Source organism: Ursus maritimus, unplaced genomic scaffold (genome assembly GCF_017311325.1).
Source record: "Ursus maritimus isolate PB19 unplaced genomic scaffold, ASM1731132v1 scaffold_9, whole genome shotgun sequence".
Taxonomy (NCBI): domain Eukaryota; kingdom Metazoa; phylum Chordata; class Mammalia; order Carnivora; family Ursidae; genus Ursus; species Ursus maritimus.
Window position 1 is genome coordinate 63,968,119 of NW_024427107.1, and position 21,211 is coordinate 63,989,329.

At 54.1% G+C, this 21,211-nt stretch overlaps 2 protein-coding genes across 6 annotated transcripts; one reads left to right on the top strand and one right to left on the bottom strand.

Annotated features, from left to right (window-relative positions):
• Positions 1 to 1,345: 1,345 nt before the first annotated feature.
• On the top strand, positions 1,346 to 20,015 carry FAM83A (family with sequence similarity 83 member A). 2 transcript variants are annotated; one of them, XM_008689312.2, is made up of 4 exons: positions 1,350 to 2,168; positions 9,864 to 10,031; positions 11,655 to 11,779; positions 19,343 to 20,015. In XM_008689312.2, exons 1-4 carry the CDS (start codon positions 1,689 to 1,691, stop codon positions 19,878 to 19,880), a joined length of 1,311 nt encoding a protein of 436 aa, XP_008687534.2. In that variant the 5' UTR covers positions 1,350 to 1,688; the 3' UTR covers positions 19,881 to 20,015. The 2 variants fall into 2 exon arrangements, with proteins under 2 accessions (XP_040481774.1, XP_008687534.2); XM_040625840.1 differs by lacking the exon at positions 9,864 to 10,031 and having other exon boundaries at positions 1,346 to 2,168.
• On the bottom strand, positions 17,031 to 21,211 carry LOC121101697 (60S ribosomal protein L32-like). 4 transcript variants are annotated; one of them, XM_040625847.1, is made up of 4 exons: positions 21,088 to 21,178; positions 20,703 to 20,863; positions 19,111 to 19,191; positions 17,031 to 17,535 (listed from the first exon to the last, which is right to left on the bottom strand). In XM_040625847.1, the coding sequence occupies exons 2-4, from the start codon at positions 20,794 to 20,796 to the stop codon at positions 17,087 to 17,089; spliced, it is 624 nt and encodes a 207-aa protein (XP_040481781.1). In that variant the 5' UTR covers positions 20,797 to 20,863; positions 21,088 to 21,178; the 3' UTR covers positions 17,031 to 17,086. The 4 variants fall into 4 exon arrangements, with proteins under 4 accessions (XP_040481781.1, XP_040481782.1, XP_040481784.1 ...); XM_040625848.1 differs by having other exon boundaries at positions 20,703 to 20,859; positions 21,088 to 21,172; XM_040625850.1 differs by lacking the exons at positions 19,111 to 19,191; positions 20,703 to 20,863 and having other exon boundaries at positions 21,088 to 21,211.

Consider the following 21,211-nt stretch of genomic DNA (forward strand, 5'->3'; position numbering starts at 1 on the left):
CTCTCCTGGGGCGCCTGGGTGGCACAGCGGTTAAGCGTCTGCCTTCGGCTCAGGGCGTGATCCCGGCGTTATGGGATCGAGCCCCACATCAGGCTCCTCCGCTATGAGCCTGCTTCTTCCTCTCCCACTCCCCCTGCTTGTGTTCCCTCTCTCGCTGGCTGTCTCTATCTCTGTCAAATAAATAAATAAATCTTAAAAAAAAAAAAAAAAAGTACTGCTCTCTTGCAGGACTGAGCCACTTGGGCCGCAGCTCTGGTGGGTTACAGATGCTGACAGCGATTTTCCTCCGAAGACTAGATAAGCCCCGGACAGACTTCTGGCCCCTCCTATATGCCAGCCGTGCCAGCCGTGCGAGGACCGCACAGTCCCAGCGTCCCGGCAGAGTGCTCTTAGCAGACATTGTCAGGGCCCTACTTCGATCCCCTTAGCCCTCCCCTCTCCCGCGAGTCTCTGACCGTGCCCCTGAGAGTCTGACCACATGCGTCCTGTGGCTTCAGGGTTGCGCTTGGGGAGCGCCCAGGGCGGGCCCACCACGTGGGGGTTAATGTGAGCCCAGGAGCAGCCCTCCGACGATGACAAATGGAGGTTGTAGATAAATTCTCAGCCTTTGGGTAGGAAAATTCTAAGATGTCCTCTATGCCATCTCCCAGCGGGCCCGACAGGAATGACCCAGAGGGTCCCTGCAGGTTCATGAATCCCATATGTGCGCCGCAGCAGCCTGCTCGTAAGCGCGCCCCCTGGTGGCTCCCCGGCCGTCCTGTCTCACCCCCTCCCCCGTCGGCGCTTCTTGGAATCACCTTCCAATTAGCTACCTATACTCGAATCCTGTCTCACTCTGTTCCTGGCAGAACCCGATGACATTGCATTCCGCCGACATGGACTTGACCATGACCTGACCCGGAAAGAAAATGTGCCTTCTCCCTTAGCTGTTCCTGTACCTTAAACACATCTGCCCGTCCAGCTGGGAGACACAGGTCCCAACCCCCGCCCCCCCACCCGGGGGCCCAGACGCAGCCGCAGAATTCGCTCCAGGACACACTCCAAGCAGGTCGTGCAGCCCCCAGACTGGAGCTGACAAACACAACAGGGGAGAGAGGGAGCAGAGCAAAGATTTTCAGAGGACCGGAGGCTGGGACCTCAGTGTCACTGGGAGGGAGGAGCACGCCTGGTGGACGGCTCTGCCTGGCCTGCGTCCAGCTTCCCTCCCCAGCCTGGCGCAATCTCAGCATCTCTCCCCGCAGGGGAGTTCTTGTCTTGAACCAATGGCGTTTGAACTGAGAGCACAGGAGGGGCTGAGGCCCCGGGAGCGCTGGGAGAGCCTCCCTGTTCAGCACAGCAGGCAGGCCGGGGGCTCCGGAGAGTTGTGCAAGGAGCGCAGGCCGGCTGCTGGGAGCAGAAGAGGCTCCCAGGGCTGAGTGTGCCAGGGCGTGACTGAGCCGGCCCTCCGGCCTGCGGGCAGGGCGGTGGCGCCCGAGATAAGCCAGCGCCCCGCTGTGAGGATGATTCCTGGCAGGTGTTGCTCTGGACAGCGGTAAATGGCTCCCTCCGAGCGGGCGTGAGGGGTGGCAGGTGGAGGCTGGGTGCTTCCCGGGAGCGCTGAGTGCTCCCCGACCCCGTGCTGTGGCCCTGACATCAGGAGGAGCTCAAGCCACGGCCTCCTGCCCACCACGACTCAGGGACGGGGCAACATGAGCCGGTCGAGGCATGTGGGCAAGATCCGGAAGCGCCTGGAAGAGGTCAAGAGCCAGTGGGTCCGGCCGACCAGGGCCGATTTCAGCGACAATGAGAGCGCCCGGCTGGCCACAGACGCCCTCTTGGACGGGGGTCCCGAGGCCTACTGGCAGGCACTCAGCCAGGAAGGTGAGGTAGACTTCTTGTCCTCGGTGGAGGCCCAGTACATCCAGGCCCAGGCCAAGGAGCCCCCTTGTGCCCCGGAGCCCCCGGCAGGGGCAGAGGCAGGCCCCAGGGGACTGGACTCCTGCTCCCTGCAGTCGGGCACCTACTTCCCCGCGGCCTCCGAGGGCAGCGAGCCGACCCTGTTGCACAGCTGGGCCTCGGCCCAGAAGCCCTACTTGAAGGAGAAGTCCAGCGCCACCGTGTATTTCCAGACGGACAAGCACAACAACATCAGAGACCTCATTCGCCGCTGCATCACCAGGACCAGCCAGGTATGGGTGCCGGAGCCTGTGTCTCCTGGGCCGTGGGGGACAGGGTGCAGGGAGGAGTGGTGCTGGTGGAGGAAGGAGAGGGGCTGGGTCCTGCTCCAAGGCATGGAGCTCAGAAGACTGGGGCTGAGGATGGAGTCGGGGTGCTATTCTCTGACTTGCCCTGGATCGCTGACTTTCTGATCCCGCCCGCCGCAGTCAGGGTGCGGACCACCACCACCCCTGCCTGGAGCTCCTGCAGTAGCTTCCCGCCTGCCCCTCCTCTTCCGACTTGATCCCCACCCACCGGGTCTCCCTGTTGCAGTGGTGCACTTCCTCTATACTCACGTCCAACTTGGTGCCCTCCCTGCTTAGAGCCCTCCATGGCTCCCAATTGCTCACAGCGGGAAGAACAGACTCCTTATGGCTCACAACCCCTCCAGCTCCTCTCCCAGTTCCTGTCACTCAGTCCTGAGGGACCTGCAGACTCTCCAGCCCCCCTTGCTCTGTCTTCGGGGCTGTGCATGTGCCGTTCCCTCGGCCTGGGACCCCTTCACCTTCCCTGCTTTTCACCTGACGAAGGCCTCCTCCTTCCTCAGGACTCAGCACCCAAGTCCCTTTCTCAGGAAGGCTCTCTTGAGCTCCCCCTGGCTGGGCCAGGCCCCTCACTTCTGTGGTTCCAAATGAAGGGGCCAGTCCACTGGGCCACACACTTTTCCCTTGTCCTCTCAGACTCAGCTTAGACCTGTCTGCCCACAAATGGCCGGGCACCCCCCTGAATCCATATGGTGGTCAGTAGGCAGAGAGAAAGTTTCTCCCCAGAGTATTTATGTTTTAATATGTGACTTTAGAAGAAGAAAAATAGGGGCGTCTGGGTGGCTCAGTCGGTTAAGCACCTGCCCCAGGCTCGGGTCAGGATCCCAGGGTCCTGGAATCCAGTCTTACATTGGGCTCCTTGCTCAGCAGGAAGTCTGCTTCTCCCTCTCCCTCTGCCCTTCCACACCACTCACTCTCTCTCTCTCTCTCAAATGAACATGTAAAAGTTTTTTTAAAAAGAACAAAAATATCTCATGACCAGAGCTTGGCCAGTAGCATTTCAGGCATGGTGATGGGCATCTGGTCATCAGTTCTCCCATTGCCTCGGGATCGAATCACCGGCCAGGGCAGCGGCTTCCTGCTGCAGCTGGGGAAGGGGGGGGGGCTCGAGCTCATTCTACCCCAGCCTCATAAAGTGCAACAGGCTTTGAAGGCCCCCTCCTCCCTCCTGAAGCTGTAGAGGGACAAGAGTTGAGTCGAGAAAGAACCAGCTGGTATTTAAGCTTGTTTTCTGCTAGGATCCCAGGCTCCTGACGGAATCCCCTCTGAAGTTCACTAATGTGAAATCTTAAGGCTCCAGAAAAAGCCCGGCTGAAGGTGGAGAGGCTGTGTGTGGAAGGGGAGGGAAGGAGTGGAGTTCTGGAAAATTAAGTGAGGTTACAATGGCAGGGAGCATTGGCTTTTCGAGCCTCGGGGTTGTTTCGGAGCCGTTTTTCCTGTTTCTGTGACGGGTCAGCAGTAGGAACTGGCAGATGGGCCGAGGTGGGCAGCCAGGAGTGCCCACACTGCCCGGGGCTGACCGCGTCACCCACGGCCAGTCTTTTGCCCTCCACGGGCCTCAGACTCCACGCTGGAGTAAGGCTAGCTCTGGTCTCTGTGTGTGAAGCTCAGTGCCCTGCCCAGGGGTAGAGACCAGTGGTGTTGGGGAAATTCTCGAAGCTGTAGCTCTGACCGTGAGTGAGGCTCCCTGGAGAGGAGCCAGCTCAGGGCTGGTGAAGCAATCCCCCTGCTGAGTCCGTCCCCCACCCCTCCTCCCCACCCAGCCAGGCTTCCCTCCCTCTGTGGCCCCAGGCCCCTGATATCCTTTGTTTCACCAATACTGCATGTTATGAATTTAAGATGACACTTAAGAGCCTGAAGATTTCACCTAAAAGTAAGAAGGTGGTGACCACCTTTTTGGGGTGAGTCCCCTTTGCCATAGTCCCCACCACGCCCTCTTGTCCCAGACCTGGATGAGCTTCACCCACCTTGTTGTCTGTCAGGCCCCTGCAGGCAGAGTTTGTGATATGCCTCACACACACACACACACACACACACACACACACACTCACACACACACAAGGGCTTAGGGCTGACCTGCCCCCACAGAGATGCCAGGGGGGGCTGGAGCCTTCACAGGCTGTCCACGGAAGCAGGCTGTGCCCCCTGCCTCCCTGCTCAGACCCGAGGGCGGCTAGGTTTTCATGTTCCCCCCCATGGCTTCAGACTCCTGAGAGGAAAACAAACAGAGCCAGCCTACTCCGTGTTTTCCAGGCCAGTTTCCACTCCCTGAACTAGCAGGAATTCTCCCTCTTTCGCTCCATGCTCGAATTCCTTTATTCCACAAAGCTTAATTCATAGCCAGGCCCTGCACCCAGGATGGCAGAGCAGAACAGGCGGCCTCCCTCCCTCTGGGGGCTCCTTGCCCCCGCCTGCCTGTGAGGGGAGGAGAAGAGGCCATGGGGTGGGAGGCAGCCCTGGGTGTGAGCAACCCTGTGCCTGGGAGGGGAGGACAGGGTGACTAAGGTAGGCTTCACGGAAGAGGTGACCTCTGAGCTGAGTCTCAGAGGCTGAGTAAGAGTTGGTCAGGCAGAGAGGGAAGGGAAAGGGATTCCAGGCAAAGATCAGGAGGTGTGAGAGGGCTGGGCGTCCCGCAGGTGGGAAATGACTGGCAGGAAACAAGGTTTTGCTCACAGCTCCCTAGAGGCAGGAGGCGGAGCAGGCCAGGCCCGACCACACAGGAAGCACCGGGTGGGTCCGGAGGCAGAAGGGGCCAAGGGAATGCGTGGGCACAGGCCCTTATGGTGCTTTTGCAGGGAAGAGGGGGCAGGCAGGCCAAACAGCTTAAGACTGGCTCGTTGGTAGGGGCGACTGGGTGGCTCGGCGGTTACGCCTCTTGCCTTCGGCTCAGGCCCTGATCCCAGGAGCCTGGGACGGAGCCCCGAGGTGGGCTCCCTGCTCAGCGGGGAGTCTGCTTCCCTCCCTCTCCCTCTGTGTTCATGTGCTCTCTCTCTCTCTCTGTAGCTCTCACTGTCAAATAAATAAATAAAACCTTAAAAAGAAAAAAAAAAAAGGATTGGTTAGTTGGAATAATGTCAGCAGGCTCTGGGCTGTAGGTGGTCCCTTGTTGCCCAGGACCTGGCCCTGGGGTCATTTAGGGCAGGGGGACGGTTGGCTGGGTGTGCCTATCACAGGCTGCACTCCGAGGCAAGGTGTTAGCTGTCTCCATGAATCAGCTGGCCCTGGATGGCAAAGCATCGTAAAATCTGGAAACAGCAGGCTGAATACATCCTGCGAGTGTGGTCAGGATCCCCCGAGGGTTCCGGGATCCTTTCAGCAGGCCTGGGAGGTCATGCCCTCTCTAACTGCTCCTCTGTGTGAGGCCAGAGATCTCCCTATGCCCCCCCCCCTCATGCAGCGTAGAGAAGCAGATCAGAGAAGCCTTCTGTCTCCTGGTAGGCCAGATGGCCCAGAGATTTGCAAAACTGTGAAAGAACGCGCTCTGCTCACCACACGGTGCTGTTGCTATTGTTTTGGGAAAACAAAGGAGCCTCAGCACAGAGAAGAGAAAGAGGCAAGAAGAGAAGTAGAAGCAGAGAGTGGGGGATGGCGTGAAAGTGTCCCGGACACGGTTGGCCCCCACCAGGACCCAAACCCCATCTCCCCTCCTCCACCCTGCCATTCCCGAAGCAGCGGGGTTTTCCAGCCCCAGAGGAGCTCACATCTGTCTGCCAGGGGGTGAGGGACTCTCAGCCAGGATTCGAGGTCCCCACAGGATGACCCTTGTCTATGGGTGTTGCCCCAGCAGACCGGCATCCCCCTGGCGAGGCTCCTGGGTCTCTCTGCCGCTCAGACTCCCAGAAACGGCCTGCCAGGCTGGGCTTCCTTTAGCGAAGGGTCATGGGGTCGAGGAAGGACTTCCTTCTTAGCCAACCCCACCCCGACATGCTGGTCCAGCGGATTGGCCTACTTTATTTCTTTTTTATGCTGGCGTTGGCACTAATTTTAATCCTCTTCCATAACCTGGGCTAAAACATGCTTGCATGGTGTTATTCTAACATTATTCATACTTGCTCATAAGGCATATAAAAATCCTAGTCATATTTTAGCTACAAACTAGAATAAAAGCCTTTACTTTTTGCACATGGTTTCATTTATATTATCTGGGCTCAGGGTTAGATGCAGCTTGAATGATAGCTAATGCTGTATTTTTGAGCAGTGTTTTATCGGTAAAGAAACTGAGGGTAAGTGACTTGTCCAAAGGCACTCAGCTCATCGCCAGTAGCGCCAGGGCTGGAGCCACAGTTCGCTAACACCCCATAGGGCACTGTCGTCTGGACTGTGTGTGACTGCCTCCATATTAGTGTCCCAGGGCTGCTGGGACAAGTTACCACACCGCTGGTCATTTAAAAGGAGATATTTATTTTCTCCTAGTTCTGAAAGCCAGACCTAACATGAAGATGTCAGTTGGACCCTCCTTGATCCAAAGTCTCTTGGGGAGGGTCCTGTCTTCTTCTTCTGGCTTTTGGTGGCTGCAGGCATTCCTCAGCTTGTGGCCGCCTCACTCCAGGCTCTGCCTCTGTCTTCATGTGCCCCCCACCCTTCTCCCTGTCTCTCCTCTGGGTGTCTTTTACAAGGACAATTGTCATTGGATTCAGGGCCCACCGGAGAATCCAGGATGATCTCATCTTGAGAGTCTTAATTGCACCTGTGGAGACTTTTTCCAAGGGAGATCATGTCCACGGGTTCTGGGGTTAGGCTGCGGACACATCTTTCGGGAGGCCGTCATTCATCCCCCGACACCCTGTAAGGTAGCACGACCACGCAGGGGACTGAAGAGGTTATGGGCCTTGGGTCAATCCAGCTGGGAGCCAATCCCAACATGTGGCCAACAGGATAAACCTAGACTGCATCGTGAGCCTGTTTTTCCAAGCATCCCTTCAATTACAAAGGGGTTATTTGCAAACATGGCCCCTTCTCTGTTTTCGCCTGTCACCAGCCCTGTCTCTGGGAAGCAAGGACTCTCTGGAACACAACCAGGGAGGATTTGCTGACCTCCTGGGGAGAGAGAAGTGTCCTTTTCACCTATACCGCCCTCAAGGAGGAAGCGTTTCTCTTCCAGCGGAGAGGGTCTGGGTTGTTGTTGGCACCGAAAGTTTAAATGTGTAGAGACAATCATGTGCTAGCCGGGCCATGGTTCTAAAGGAGCGGGGCCTCCCTCTCAGAACATCTTTTCTTTTTTTGACTTCTAACCTGGGCAGTTGCTTCTCCTGTCCAGACACTCACATCATCTGGGCAGGAAGTCAGCTCCACGTGGGTACCAGACATCTCCTTTGTCTGTTTCAATGACGTCGTCCTGGCTACTTCCCAGATGTTGATGGTCCATACAGCTATATATCTGTATATACACATATATCTGTATATACCGTATATAGAGAATTACTATAAGTATATAGTAATTATTAGAAAAATGGTGGAACATTATTACAGGTAATGTTGAAAACTATCCTAGTGCCCAGTCCAAACCTGACTGCTGGTTTGGGCTTTGTGCTTGCTTATGTGTCTACACACCACTTTCCCTCACTGGTAGTCATATGGACAGACTATCATTTTGTGCTCTGTTTTCCTTTTTCCCTGAATTCATTCATTGATAATACACCTGTGTCGAGCATGGATCATACAGCAGTTTTGCTTCAACATTTCGCCACGTCTCACAGTTTTTATGTGACCATTATAATTATCATTGCTAATGGCTGCCATATCCACTTGTCATTAGGCCATGATTTGGGTATTAGGACAGACTTCTGAATGGGTGACAGCTGTCTAATCCCGCTCTAGTCCCACTGTGTGGGGGTCCCTCACAACCGAGCAATTCTCAGACACCAGCTGGGTGTCCCAACCCAACCCAGGCCAGTCCCAAGCTCAGACTGGAGACTCCAGAGACCCCCTCCTTGGGTTTAATCAATCTGCTAGAGTGGCTCACAGCAAAGAAAAATGTCGCTTTCTAGATTACCAGTTTATTATAAGGGATAGAACTCAGGAACAGGCAGATGGAAGAGATGCACAGAGCAAGGTATGGGGAAGGCATGGAACTTCCACGCCTTCTATGAGCACTCTGCTCTCCCCAAATCACCAGCCCAGAAGCTCTGAACCCATCCTCTTGGATTTTTCTGTGGGCTTCGTGACTGACAGGTAGGATTGATTACATCATTGGCATTGGCAGTTGATTCAACCTCCAGACCCTCTCTCTTTCCTTGGGGTAGAGGGGTGGGAAGGACAGAAAATTCCAACCCTCTCTCTAATCACTTAGTTGGTTCCCCTGGCAACCAGCCCCCATCCTAAAGTCACCTCATTAACATAACAAAGGACCTTTATCGCTCTCGCTCTCTCTCTCTGCTCTCACCACTTAGGAAATTCCAAGTGTTTTCAGAGCTTGGTGCCAGAAACAGGGATAAAGACCAAATACACATTTCTTTTTATAAATCAAAATACCGTGGGAAACAACCCCAAACAAGTTTAGGAAGAGGAGCATTCATTGACATCTACAGTGGGAAGGTCAAGGGTAGGACTGGCTTCGAGAATGACTGAAACCAGATGTTCGAATGATGCTGCTGGCAATGTGCTTGGTGCTGCTTTCGCGGGGGCTGACTTCATTTTCAGGCAGGCTGTCCCCACGTGGCGGCAAGATGGCTGCTAGCAGCTGTAGCTCTTACTCTACCAGCTGAGCAACCTCAGCAGCAAGAACACCTCCTTCCGTCAGTCCCAGCACAAGTCCAGGGCCGGCGCCCATTAGAATAACTTAGGTCATGTGAGCAGCCCTGGACCAGTCTCTGTAGCCAGCGGGGGATGCTGTGCTCTCATTGGCCTGGCCTTGGTGATGTGCCCTCCCCCGTGCCCAATCCGGCGCCTGGCAGTGGCCCCGCCCAAACCACATTGCTTGAGGAGGGGAGGCGGTTCCTTAAAGTGAGAGTGGGTGCTACTGGCCAGAGGAGGGGTGGGTTCTTGGCAGGCAGGCAGGCATACACAAGTCTTCCCCTTTGCTGGATTTCTAGGGCTCTCTCCTCCCCAGGATTCTGTTATGATAGAGGAGGCAGTAGCTGCTGGCAGAGCAGGACTCCCTTCTCCATCCCACTGGGGCAGCTCAGCCTTGTCTAGTCTACATTATAGGGTCTCCACAGGGATTTTGTTAGAGGCAGTATTCCGTGGCTTAAAAACACTTGAAAACCAATGGCCACCGAGGGCCTTCGAGCTCCGCATGGCTGAGCAGCCATGTCGGTAAATCCATCCCTCAGCTCTGAACCTGCCTGACCACCTCCCCTTGTTCTTCTCTTCCCCTCTTTGTGCTCCTTCTCTGCCTTTGGCTCCTTCCTCCCCTGCATGCGACACTGCAGCAGTGGACCGAGAGGCCAGACGGTATGTGGTTGGGCTGGACAGATGGGGTCAGGGAGGAGGCCTCCACTCCAGCTTTCCCTCGAATGCTGCCCTGGCAGAATCCCGCCCCACCTCCAACCTCCTGCTTTCTCCTCCAGAGCATCAGCAATGCGAATGGCTCTCTTAGGCCCAGCGAGACTCAGGAAGCTCGGCTGAAACCAGTTAGCACCTGGCCCCTGACTCTTTTGTTTCGACCCCTCTGCCCTGGCTCAGGTCCTGGCCATCCTGATGGATGTGTTCACGGATGTGGAGATCTTCTGTGACATTCTAGAGGCGGCCAACAAGCGCGGGGTGTTTGTCTGTGTGCTCCTGGACCAGGGAGGTGTGAAGCTCTTCCAAGAGATGTGTGACAAAGTCCAGGTCTCTGACAGCCATCTCAAGGTAGGGGCCTCCAGTGAGCACCCAGAAGGCATTTTGTATTAGGATAGGCTAGCTTACGCCATGTTAACAGAAGCCCCCACCCCCATCTCAATGGCTTAACGTAATGAAGGTTTATTTCTTGCTCGAAGTCCCAGTGTAGGACAGACAGCCCCCACATCTTGTAGCTACACCATAAGGAGTACATGGCCTCCAAGATGGCAGCGGCAGGGAGGGAGAGAGCAGGAGGATGCCGCAGGACCTGACCTGGAAGAGATTTCCATCACTCCTGCTTACAGCCCTTTGGCCTCACGAAGATGCATGGGGGCTGGGAACCCAAAGGAGCGCCTGGATATCTCGTGAGCAGCACTGTCTGCTGTGTATGCTTCTTGTCCTCCCGGCTGAAGGAACCCCGTGGCCACACTTCCCAGGCCAGGGCAGCGGCCATGGATAGGACTCCAGGGCCCTAACAGGAAGCTGATCCTCTTGGACTGAACCCAACTCCCCACTGACTTCTTTCTTCTGGCAAGGAGAAAAGAAACCCAGAGATAAGGGTTCATTTAGTCATGTCAAATTTATGGCAGTGAATTCAAGGCCCAGTGTAAAAGCACCCCGTGTTTATGAGCAGGCCCCACCGTCTGGAGGATGGGTGGGCCCCTTGGTGACTCCACTCTCACTCAGTCAGGTCAGCCTCCGGGAGACCCCACCATCCCCCCTTTCTCCTGCCCTTCCTTGCCTCATTGCCTGGGACATAGCTGAGTTCAGGCACCTCCCGGAGCAGCGGGCCTCTGGTCCTGTGATCACTGGGTCTGCTTGACCTGGATCATAACAGGTGCATAGAGTCAGCACAGGCCACGCCATGGCCCACACTGGCCACGCCTGCCTGTTTTCTGCCCATCAAGGGACGGTGGGATGTGGCCCTCCTCTCAGCATGTCACAGAGCTTATGGAGAGGCTGGGAATTGCTGTTGGAAGCATTGGGCATCCTCTTCCCAGAGCCTGCCCAGCCACCAGGGACATTCCCGGGATCCCAGCAGTATCCTCCTTTTCTCAGAGATCCCCGTGCTTTACCCACCTTTTCATTTCTCTAGCCTCCCAAGGGTTCTGGCTGATGAGGGCTGGGCCAGCAGGTGTTCCTGGGTGGGGGAACGGACAAACGGGGCCATGATTTGGGTTGTGGACACACCTTTCCTTAGGACAATCTAGGGTCCACCGAGGTCTCCACAAAGGTAGCCCCTCCGGCTGCACTTTCCTCTGACCAGCTTGGGGTCAGGGACTCAAGTCACTAAAGCCACTGACAAGGCAAGGCTGGGCTTGCCAGGCCTCTGTTGTCTCTGGGAGCCTAGACGGAAGGCTCCATGGGCATTAGGCCCTTGTCTTTCTTCTGTTTGCCACTTTGTTTAAATCCTACCATCTCCCTTTTCCTCCCTCCCCACCCCCCGCCCCGCCATGACTCAAATCATGTCAGGACAATGAAACAAATTTGGAAAATTCAGCCAAGGGAAAAATAAAAATAGCTGATGAGCCTGTGAATTAGAGATAACCCCTGCCTGTGTCTTGCTGAGCGTCCTTCTGGATGTTTTCCTAGGCACACGTGTATCTGTACGTACGTAATTAGTGAGCGACGCCTTGACTCTCCTCCCAACAGAACATTTCCATCCGGAGTGTGGAAGGAGAGGTGTACTGTGCCAAATCAGGCCGGAAGTTCGCCGGCCAGATCCAGGAGAAGTTCATCATCTCGGACTGGAGATACGTCCTGTCGGGATCGTACAGGTGAGCACTGGGTTTCACCTGCCGAAGGCTTCGAGAAGCGTAAGGCTGAGCCTGGCGCAGGGCAGCCCCCGGCCACTCAGGCACTTACCCCTCCCAGCGGCTCCCAGAGTGCTGCTCCGGCCGAGCTGGGACTTCACCACATACATGAGGCTGGAGGCAGGACCAGCCTGGGCAGAAGGGGGGACATCTGGACCCTTCGTGGGGTGGGGGTGGGGGCTTCAGGGCAGAGAGGCACTTCCAAGTTTCCCTTCAGATTGCAATAGGACACAGACTCTTCTTTTTCCCTCCTTAGCTCTCTCAGGCATAATGGTAAAGCTATGCAATTTGTTTTGGGCTGTGTGTGTATGTGTGTGTCCTATTTTATTTTCAGAAGTGTGTCCAAATTCCATGGGACCTAGGGTGGTGCTAGGGACTGGCCGCGACAGCAGCCTAAGCTAGAAGTCAGACAGCAGAGGTTCAATTCCTGGCTCTGTAGCTTCCTGGCTGGGCAACCTTGGGCAAGTCACCACACCTCTCTGTTCCTTCCTTCATTCGACAGCTATGTAGAGACCCACTGGGTCCATACCAGGCATGCTTCAAGGCTGGGGTGCCCCTCTGGAGCTCAGTCAATGGAGCATGTGACTCTTGATCTTGGGGTTGTGAGTTCAAGCCCCATGTCAGGAGCTTGAGATTACTTAAGTAAAAAAAAAAGAAGAAGAAGAACCAGTACAGAGAGAGAGAGAGAGAAAGATGGGTGGAGTGGAGGGGGCCTGGGAAAGGGTGGCTGAGCTAAAGTTCCCTTTGGCTCCCCTCTGGGTCTGTCTCTCCACCTTATCCTGGGCCTTGTTTCTGCAGCCGCGCGGCGGGCCTGTGATGTCTAGCTCACAGACTGCACCGGAGCTGAATGAGGTGCTGTCCGTCTGCAGGGGCAAGAAGCTGTTTCGTAGCTCCGCTGTCAGGAGGGCCTCTGAGACCGGGCAGTCCTGAGGGGACACCTCCATCTTCCAGGGGTCACTGAGCCCCAGGTGCATTTCCACCCACAACTTCCTCATTGTTTTGCTTCATTGGGGCACCTGTGCAGCGGAGCCCGTGTGCTTCTGGTCCTTGGGCCCTGCATCCAGCACTCGCGTGTTTTGTAAGAGGCTGAGCTGCCCTCCCCAGGTGGCCAAAGCCACCTTTTCAGCTTTTATTCTTTCCTTGGAGACTGACAAACACCTCTGGGCATCAAGCCATAAGGCTGCAGGTGGGAGCTCAGCCTCAAACCCCATGTCAGGACTTGAGGCCTCTGACCTTGACCTCTGACCTTATCTAAGCTGCCACTAGACCTAGCTCACCACCAGGATGGGAAGGGTCAGGTCTCTGTCTGGGCAGCTGTTCCAGACCCAAAGACCCAAGCCTGGAGTCAGGGGCCCACCATAGCTGAGGAATTCTCTCTCATTCTTTTATTATTGTTATTATTATTATTATTATAGGGAAATTCACATAATCTAAAATTAGCTATTTTAAATGTGTAATGCAATGGCATTTAGTACATTCACTGTGTGTGCAACCGTGACCGCTATCTAGTTCCAAAATATATATATATTTTTTAAAGATTTTATTTATTTATTTGTCAGAGGTAGAGACAGCCAGCGAGAGAGGGAACACAAGCAGGGGGAGGGGGAGAGGAAGAAGCAGGCTCCCAGCAGAGGAGCCTGATGTGGGGCTCGATCCCACAATGCTGGGATCACGCCCTGAGTCGAAGGCAGATGCTAAACGACTGTGCCACCCAGGCGCCCCCGAAATATTTTTATCACCTCCAACAAAACCCCATATCCACTATCTGGGGAGGAAAAACCTCTTTTTCCTATTACCCTTCTAGGTCCTCTGGCTGGGGCCTGTACATTGGACAAAAGATAAACAAGAGAAAAGCATATGGATTTATTTGTAAGTTTTATGTGGCGTGGCGCCTCCGTAAAGAAATGATCGTAAGCAATGGTTAAGCCTGAGCATTTTTATATGAGGTGTGATGAAGAGTAGAAAGTCATGGAAAGTTGTGGAAAATGTGGTGGGGCCAAAGGGTATGAGCTAAAGGTAGTTACTGGGGAAATGTAGCGAGGCCTATTTATTCGGATCCCTCCTATCTTTGGGGACAGAGAAAGAAATTCTGAAAGGAAGATGCAGAGGAAGGAGAGTGTCTCCTCTTACTTTCAAGCAAGAGAAATATGCCTCTTCATTTTCGTCTGTATTTGCCCTTGTGGAGCTCATCATGCCGGGGCGGGGGTGGGGAGGTGGGTAGCTTGACCTTGGTTGGGGCAGAAGGAAGCAGAACTAATCTTGCTGAGCTTTGTGTCAGGCCCTAGGCCAGGTGTGATCAGACCTTTAGGAAGGATTTAATCCCCAGGACAACACTTTGAGGGAGGCATTATTCTTCCAATGGACAGTTGGGGGAACTGAGGCATGGATAAGGTAGGTGATTGACCCAGGGTCACCGGCTTCCTTGACGAAGCTCTCCAGCTCTCCAGTGCTTTCTGGGCTTGTCATCCTGATATGGGAGGTGCCAGGAGGAGGGTGGCAGTGGGCTTGAGGACATGCAGGGCCATTCCCGAGAACTGAAGAGTCCCCCTCCTCGACAGAGGGCGGGACAACTATAAGTTGGTTTGCACTCAGCAGTCAGAGGTGATCTGTTTGCCAGCCTTGCAGAAGACGCTTCTCCCCGGGTCTCTCAGGGTTGTCTCCAGTTAAAACAAAACACAAGTCTCCATCCCATTCTTTCAATGCAGCTGTCCCTGGACTTCAGATATTTTGGCCCCGGTCATATACAATTCTTCCAAGCTGAAGAGCTCTGTCCACATCTTCAGCTGAGGGGTGGGGGTGAGGTGGGGGGGGTGTGCATTTCAACATTCAAGCTCTCGTAGAAAGTCTTACCCAGCACAGACACTGCGACAGGTACAGGGGACACAGCGCTCTTCTCAGTTATCAAAAAACTGGGTGAATGGCCACAGAGCGGTGTGGTGTGTGCTCTAAGATCGGCCTAAGAAGGGAGGTGCCCTGGGGTCACCCAGGAGGGAGCCCCCACTTCTGCTGTTGGTGGGGTTGGGCCTTGGTGGGCGCAGCATGAGAACCTAACTGACCCTGCATCCATTCCTGCCCTGACCTGCACTTTCACCTCTGGGCTTTCTCTACCGGGAACAGAAAGACTTTTAAACATAAACCAGATCAAATCACTTGCATCCTTAAAGTCCTTCCATGCTTGTCACTGCTCCTAGAGAAGAAAAAAAAATATGCTTACCATGGCCTCTGTCTCAGCAGGCTTTTCCTTCCTTTCCAGTGTGCTGTAGCCACACTGTGTTCCTCCAGGTCGTTCATGCTCTTTTAGGCCTCGGGGCCTTTGCACTTGCTGCATATTCTCTCTGCCGGAGAGGTGTTATCCTGCTAACTCCTTATAGTTTCCAGATCATCTGCTAGAGAGCCTCTCTGTGGACTTGTTCAGCTAAGATTGTAAATATGACGTCAGAACCCAGATTGGGTCTGTTTTCTTCTCTGTTGCATTCCTGGCATGAAGTACAGTTCATCCAGTGCCTGAACATTATATATGACCATAATATTTGCTGAATGAATGAATGAATAAATGAATGAAAGTCCACGGAAGGTCTGGCCATAGAGCTTTTCAACCTCTGTGCATCATTATCAATTAGCAGGATATGAAATCAATTTAGTGGATGATGCCTGGAATTTTTTTTTTATAATGAAGTAGGATAGAATAAATGTACTGAGGGCACACCGAGGTCAGGAGTGTTCTGGAAACTGTCGTGTGGTGATGTATGTGTTTGTATATGTGAGTAGTCATGACGTAAAATGTATTTCTCCAAGATTAGCCAAGATAAGTCTGAAGAAGAACAGGCAGGGAGGACCAGCTCTGCCCCAGATTGGGACGTGTCACGGAGCTGGAGTAATCACAGCAACGTGATGGACCTGGAGGAGGAGCGGGCAAGCTGACAGATGGCACAGAGCAGAAAGCCCAGAGACAGACCCGCCATGATGGGGCATGTCAGAGCGGTGGGGAAAGGAGAAACTGGAAGAAAATAATTCTCCACTCAGAAAATTGGATTCCACTTCACACATACACCAAAAAAAAAAAAAATCATCTTCCAATAGATTAAAAGGCCTGAAATGTCAAAAACAAACTTTAAAACTCTTAGTAGAAAAGAATAGATGAGTATCTTTTAGACCTTAGGATAAGGATTAGGTGTCTTAACACAGACACCCCTCTTTAAAAAATACATTATTTATTTATTTGAGTGACAGAGAGAGCGCACAAGCAGGGCGAGGGGCAGAGGGAGAGGGAGAAGCAGACTCCCCATTGAGCCGGGAGCCCGACGCGGGGCTTGATCCCAGAACCCCGGGATTATGACCTGAGCTGAAGGCAGACACCTAACCAACTGAGCCATCCAGGTGCCCCCAGACATCCCTGTTTTGTGTTAAACATAACACAAAAAAGCCTTGACTATATTATATAAGATTACTAACTCCGACTGTATTGTGGTGAACTTCGGTTCATTGAAAGATATCTGAAAGAAGTGAAAAGTCAGATTACAGAGTGGGAGCAGGTTTTCATGATGCCCTGACAAGATTAGTGTCAAGAACCACAAAGAACTCCCGTGAATCATCAGAGCAAAGCAGCACAAGGAAGAGCTGGTGGGAGGCGTGAGCGGGCATTTCAGCAGAAGCAAATGTGTGTGAAAACATGAAGAGGTGTTCTGCCTACTCAGTGACCAGAAAAATGCAGATCAGGCTAGAATGAGTTGCCACTTTATACTTTTTCAACTAGCAAAAAAATAAGACCGACAACACCAAATGCTGGACATATAGGATTTTTTCTACATCGCTGAGGGGACTGTAAGTTGACAGAGTGACTTTCAAGAGAGTTTGCAATTTTCTCCTAACGCTGACTATTCACCTGGTTTCTAATCCAGCAGTTCCACACGTAGGGGTATTTCCAAGAGAGAGTCCACAGGACAGTGAAAGATATGTGTACAAATGCTCATTATAGCACTGGTCACAACAGAAATACCGCAGAGCAACCTGAATGCCTGTCAGTGGGCGGATGGATGAATAAACCCTGATCTGGCTGCCAGTGGAATATTCTACAGCAGTCAAAAATGAATGAGGTACAGTGACAAGAGAGAACACGGATGAATCTTAGCAACATAATATTAAATGAAAAAAACCCAAAATATTACATATATGTTAAAAACATCTAATACAGTTTCTTTCCAGAATACATAAAACATTTTTTTGTAGTTTTATGGTTTTATTAACACAAATATGACATGCACAACAAGCTGTCTATTCATTTTCTTCACTGCGCAGCCTGGCATTGGGATTGGTGACTCTGATGGCCAGCTGGGCTGCTCTTTCCACAGTGGCTTTGCGATTCTTGGAGGAGACACTGTGAGCGATCTCTGCACGGTGAGATTTGTTGCAGGTCAGCAGCACTTCCAGCTCCTTGACACTGTGGACCAGGAACTTCCGGAAGCCACTGGGCGGCGTGTGCTTTGTTTTCTTGTTGCTCCTGTAACCAATGTTGGGCATCAAGATCTGGCCCTTGAATCTTCTGCGCACCCTCTTGTCAGTGCCTCTGGGTTTCTGCCAGTTGCGCTTAATTTTGACGTAACGGTCTGATTGGTGCCGGATGAACTTCTTGGTCCTCTTTTTAATGATCTTGGGCTTCACCAGAGGTCTGAGGGCGGCCATGATGCCCAGTAACCGATGGCTGCCACCGCCGCAGGCAGCGCCTAGGAAGAGCAAAACATTTTTTTTAACAGAGAAAGGAAAGTATGGGAACTATGACACAGGATTCAGGGTGATGGCTGCCTCTTTTGGGGGGACCTGGAAAATAGGTTGCTGGGAGGGACCATATGGTTAGATGCTAGCTTTTAATTTTAGGTGGTGGGTTCATTTGTGCTTATTATATTATTTAAAATAACTAAGCAAATAGCCACATAAGTTAAAATGGGCCAGCAGTGGACCAGTCATGAGAGCGGCTCTTGAGCCAAAAATTGTGACAAAGTCAATTTCATGTATTAAGGGCCAAAAAGCAATAGAAATGACGTGTATTTCCTACCACGGGTGGTCATCAAGAAAACGTAAACGCTAGGGCATGGAATGGATGGCCATGCAGGGTGTGAAGGAGGGGAACCCCAGCACGGTGCATGGGTGCACGGGGGCTACAGGGACACCAAGGGAGGGTGCAGAGGCCACCGGGGTGTAGGGCACAGGGGGCGTGGGAGTGAGAAAAGTTGCCAGGGCACCCTTGGACCTGTTTTGTTGCGTAAAGCATGCAGTTGCTTGGCCTAATCTAGTCTGATTCCAAACAACACAGGGCAACTGACTTCTTAGTGTAGCCAAGAGTCCTGCTGTGCCCATGTTTGCCGCCTTCCCTGTCACCTGGCTGGCCCTAGGCTCAGCATCAGCTGCTCACCTCTCTGGTGTGTGTGGGTGGCTCCTGGGTGGGAGGGGAGGTTTAAACAAAGCCTCCTTGTTCTTCCCAGGATTGGCCCAGCCTTGCTTGGGCCCCACCCTGCCTCACAGAGCGGGGACTCTGCAGGCTGGGCCAGGCCTTTCGGTGGCAAGGCCGGTGGTTGGGGAGGGGGGTGCTGAGACCTTTGGGTGGGGGTCATTCCTGTCCCCCACAGTGACTGTGTCTCCCTCTGACCATCCTGCCACGTTGCCCTCCATGCCTGGGTTCCCATTATTAAGAACTGAGGAATCTCTAACCTGACCCTTTTGGTGGGTCTTCTGTGCTGTCACCAGGCCTTTTCAAGGGTTTTGGGTGTGTGTGTGTGTGTGTGTGTGTGTGTGTGTGTGTGTGTGTGTTTCGGGGGGAGGTTAATGAGGAGACTTTTCCATGAGAGATCAAAAGGAATTTGGTTAAATGAAGGAATCATAGAAAGCAATGCATAAATGCCTTCAGCATTTTGTGTTCATTTCAAACCAGTAGATGGAGGGAGGGCTGAGGCCTCTGCCCACCTCCCGGGGTGTCTGGGCACAGTGCACTCAAGCTGTGCCATTCCCCTTCCTGCGGGCGGCCTTGTGTCCCTCCGGAAGAGCATGTGACTCTCCCTCACGTCCCCCTGAGGAGCAGCCTGTGTTTTGCAGCTGCCTTGCCCAGACCCCCCTTTGATTAGAAGAGGCAGGTGTTCCCGCATTTCACAGGGGGCTTCAGCAGCTAGGGGACTCGTCAGCACAGAGTTGGGGACACTGGGACTCAGCTGTCACTTAGCCCTTCTGGGCTTGGGGGGGGGGGAGGAGTGGGGCACCAGAAGGGAGCCCTGAGGCCAGAGATTGAATCTGGTGTCTCTCTTGGTCACCTGCAAACATTTGCTGGTTTTCGAGCTGAGCTGCAATCTTGCCATCTGTGAAGGGGGTCCCAAGGTCGCCCTCCCGGGGTTCTGCCGTGATGAAATGAGCAGGCCAGAGGAGCAGAGGGCTAATGTTAAGTCCTTACCTCCAGCCCTGCCATCAGCCTCCTTCCCCCAGGGGGCCTGCAGGGGCTGGGCGCGGCCACCCCGCTCCCACCCCTCACTCTCCTTTCCCCTGCAGCTTCACCTGGCTCTGCGGACATGTCCACCGGAACATCCTCTCCAAGTTCACGGGCCCAGCGGTGGAGCTGTTTGACGAGGAGTTCCGCCACCTCTACGCCTCCTCCAAGCCCGTGATGGGCCCGAAGTCCCCCAGGCTAGTGGCACCCCTGCAGCCCAGAGCAGGCCGCAGCCCCCCGCCTGGCCGCCTCAGCGGCAGTAGCCGCTCTGCCAGCGACCACACGTCCTCCAACCCCTTCAGCAGCCCCTCGACAGGCAGCAACCCCCAGAACCAGAGTTTGTCGGCCTCGTCGGGGCCCAGCAGTCCCCTGGCCCCAAACCCCCCTCTGCCTCCCAGGCTGCAGCCCCACCATGGCCCGTGGGGGGCCCTGAGCCCACAGGCCCACTTCTTCCCCCTGAGGCCCCACGATAGCACACCAGCTCCCTACAGCAACCTCAATGCCTACAGGCCCACACGGCTGCAGCTCGAGCAGCTTGGCTTGGTGCCCAGGACGGCCCACATCTGGAGGCCATTTCTCCAAGCCTCCCCTCATTTCTGATGGGTCGCTTCCCCCAGCAGCCCTCCCCAGGGCCGGGCTGGGCATGCCTGGACTGTCTGGCCCAAGGACCCCACCTCAGTGACTAGCAGCCTGGAACTTCCTTCCCTTTGAACTAAAAGTGCTTGGACAACCTCATTGCCTGTGTTTGTTCCCAGGCCTGCGACCATTTACCTGCCAACACCCACCAGTCCCAGGGGTTCCCTCTCTAGTTTGGTCAATGGAGCACATTCCATAAAGTTCCAGGGAGGTGGGGGAAGGGAGCTAGAGCTAGAGGACAAAAGCATGAAAATAGAGTCCTATTCTTCCAGAGAGCAGCCAGCACTTTAATAATAATGTTTCCTGACTCTCTGAAATGTAAGACGGGGCAGATGAAGCCCGTTTTACATATGGGTAAACTGAGGCACTAAGACATAGATTGTGGGTGCGACCAAGGTACTCCTGTTTCCCAATGCCTGGGAATGGCCCACTTCACAAAAGGTATGGGAACATCCGGGATGTTTCTGGGAAAGGCGGTAAAGGCATAATAGTGAGGTACCCCTGGGCCCAATGAATTAGGGATAAGGCCCCAGAATGTGCCACTCTAAGCTGTGTGGGGTCGGTTGCAATTGCAGCCCCCAGGGATGGGGCAAGCCAAGGTGTCTAGGGGGTGGAGTTGGGCAAGGCGGTTCATCAGCTCAGGTTCTGTCTTGAGGGAGCCTTGGGCTGGTCTCAAGGTCCCTGAGTCTGGGCCAGTCCCAGGGGCTTATGGTGTCAGGATCTGGGAATGGCCCTGCAGCAGTGCCCAGGGCAGCCCAAAGCAACCAGGGAGGGTTCAGCATTGACCTTGTGGCCCCTTGCCATCAGACCCAGGGGCCTCCGTCTGGCTTGTTGACACCTGAAGCAAGGATGCGGGGCTCTCACAAGCGCCATCATTCATTCACTGTCAGATTCACAGCATGCCGTCTGTCCTGGAGGTGGTCCCAGATCTCGAGGGTGCAGCCTAGCTGGAGTAGAAGGAATACAGCAAGCACAGGGAAGGCCAGGCAGCCCAGGCTGGGGAGGTTAGGGGACACTTCCCAGTGAAGTGACAGTTAAGGAGACCTAACGAACAAGGGCGTTAAAGGTGGAGGGAGGGCTGGGACCCAGGCTGTTTGGCCTGACGGAAGCAGGCACAGAAGCCCCGCAAGCATCTTCCTGTTTCTATGACCTCCTCCTGCCACCAGCTCACCTCAGCAAGTGTCTTCCTGCTGCTCGTCTCTGCTTCAGCAGCTTCGCCTTTGCCATGGAGGGCTGGGAGGACACAGCCCTTCCTCCTGTTGGCTTCGGAACCCCAGTAGCTCATGGCATCCCAA

Excerpts from the sequence above, each read along its gene's own strand:
- LOC121101697 (XM_040625847.1), bottom strand. The coding sequence starts at position 20,796 with ATGAATGATGGCGCTTGTGAGAGCCCCGCATCCTTGCTTCAGGTGTCA. Across the intron at positions 19,192-20,702 it reads TGATGGCAAGGGGCCACAAG|AACCCCGGGAGGGCGACCTT; the intron begins GTCAATGCTGAA and ends TCATCACGGCAG. Across the intron at positions 17,536-19,110 it reads AAACCAGCAAATGTTTGCAG|GCGCTGCCTGCGGCGGTGGC; the intron begins GTGACCAAGAGA and ends TGCTCTTCCTAG.
- FAM83A (XM_008689312.2), top strand. The coding sequence starts at position 1,689 with ATGAGCCGGTCGAGGCATGTGGGCAAGATCCGGAAGCGCCTGGAAGAG. Across the intron at positions 2,169-9,863 it reads GCATCACCAGGACCAGCCAG|GTCCTGGCCATCCTGATGGA; the intron begins GTATGGGTGCCG and ends GCCCTGGCTCAG. Across the intron at positions 11,780-19,342 it reads GTCCTGTCGGGATCGTACAG|CTTCACCTGGCTCTGCGGAC; the intron begins GTGAGCACTGGG and ends TTTCCCCTGCAG.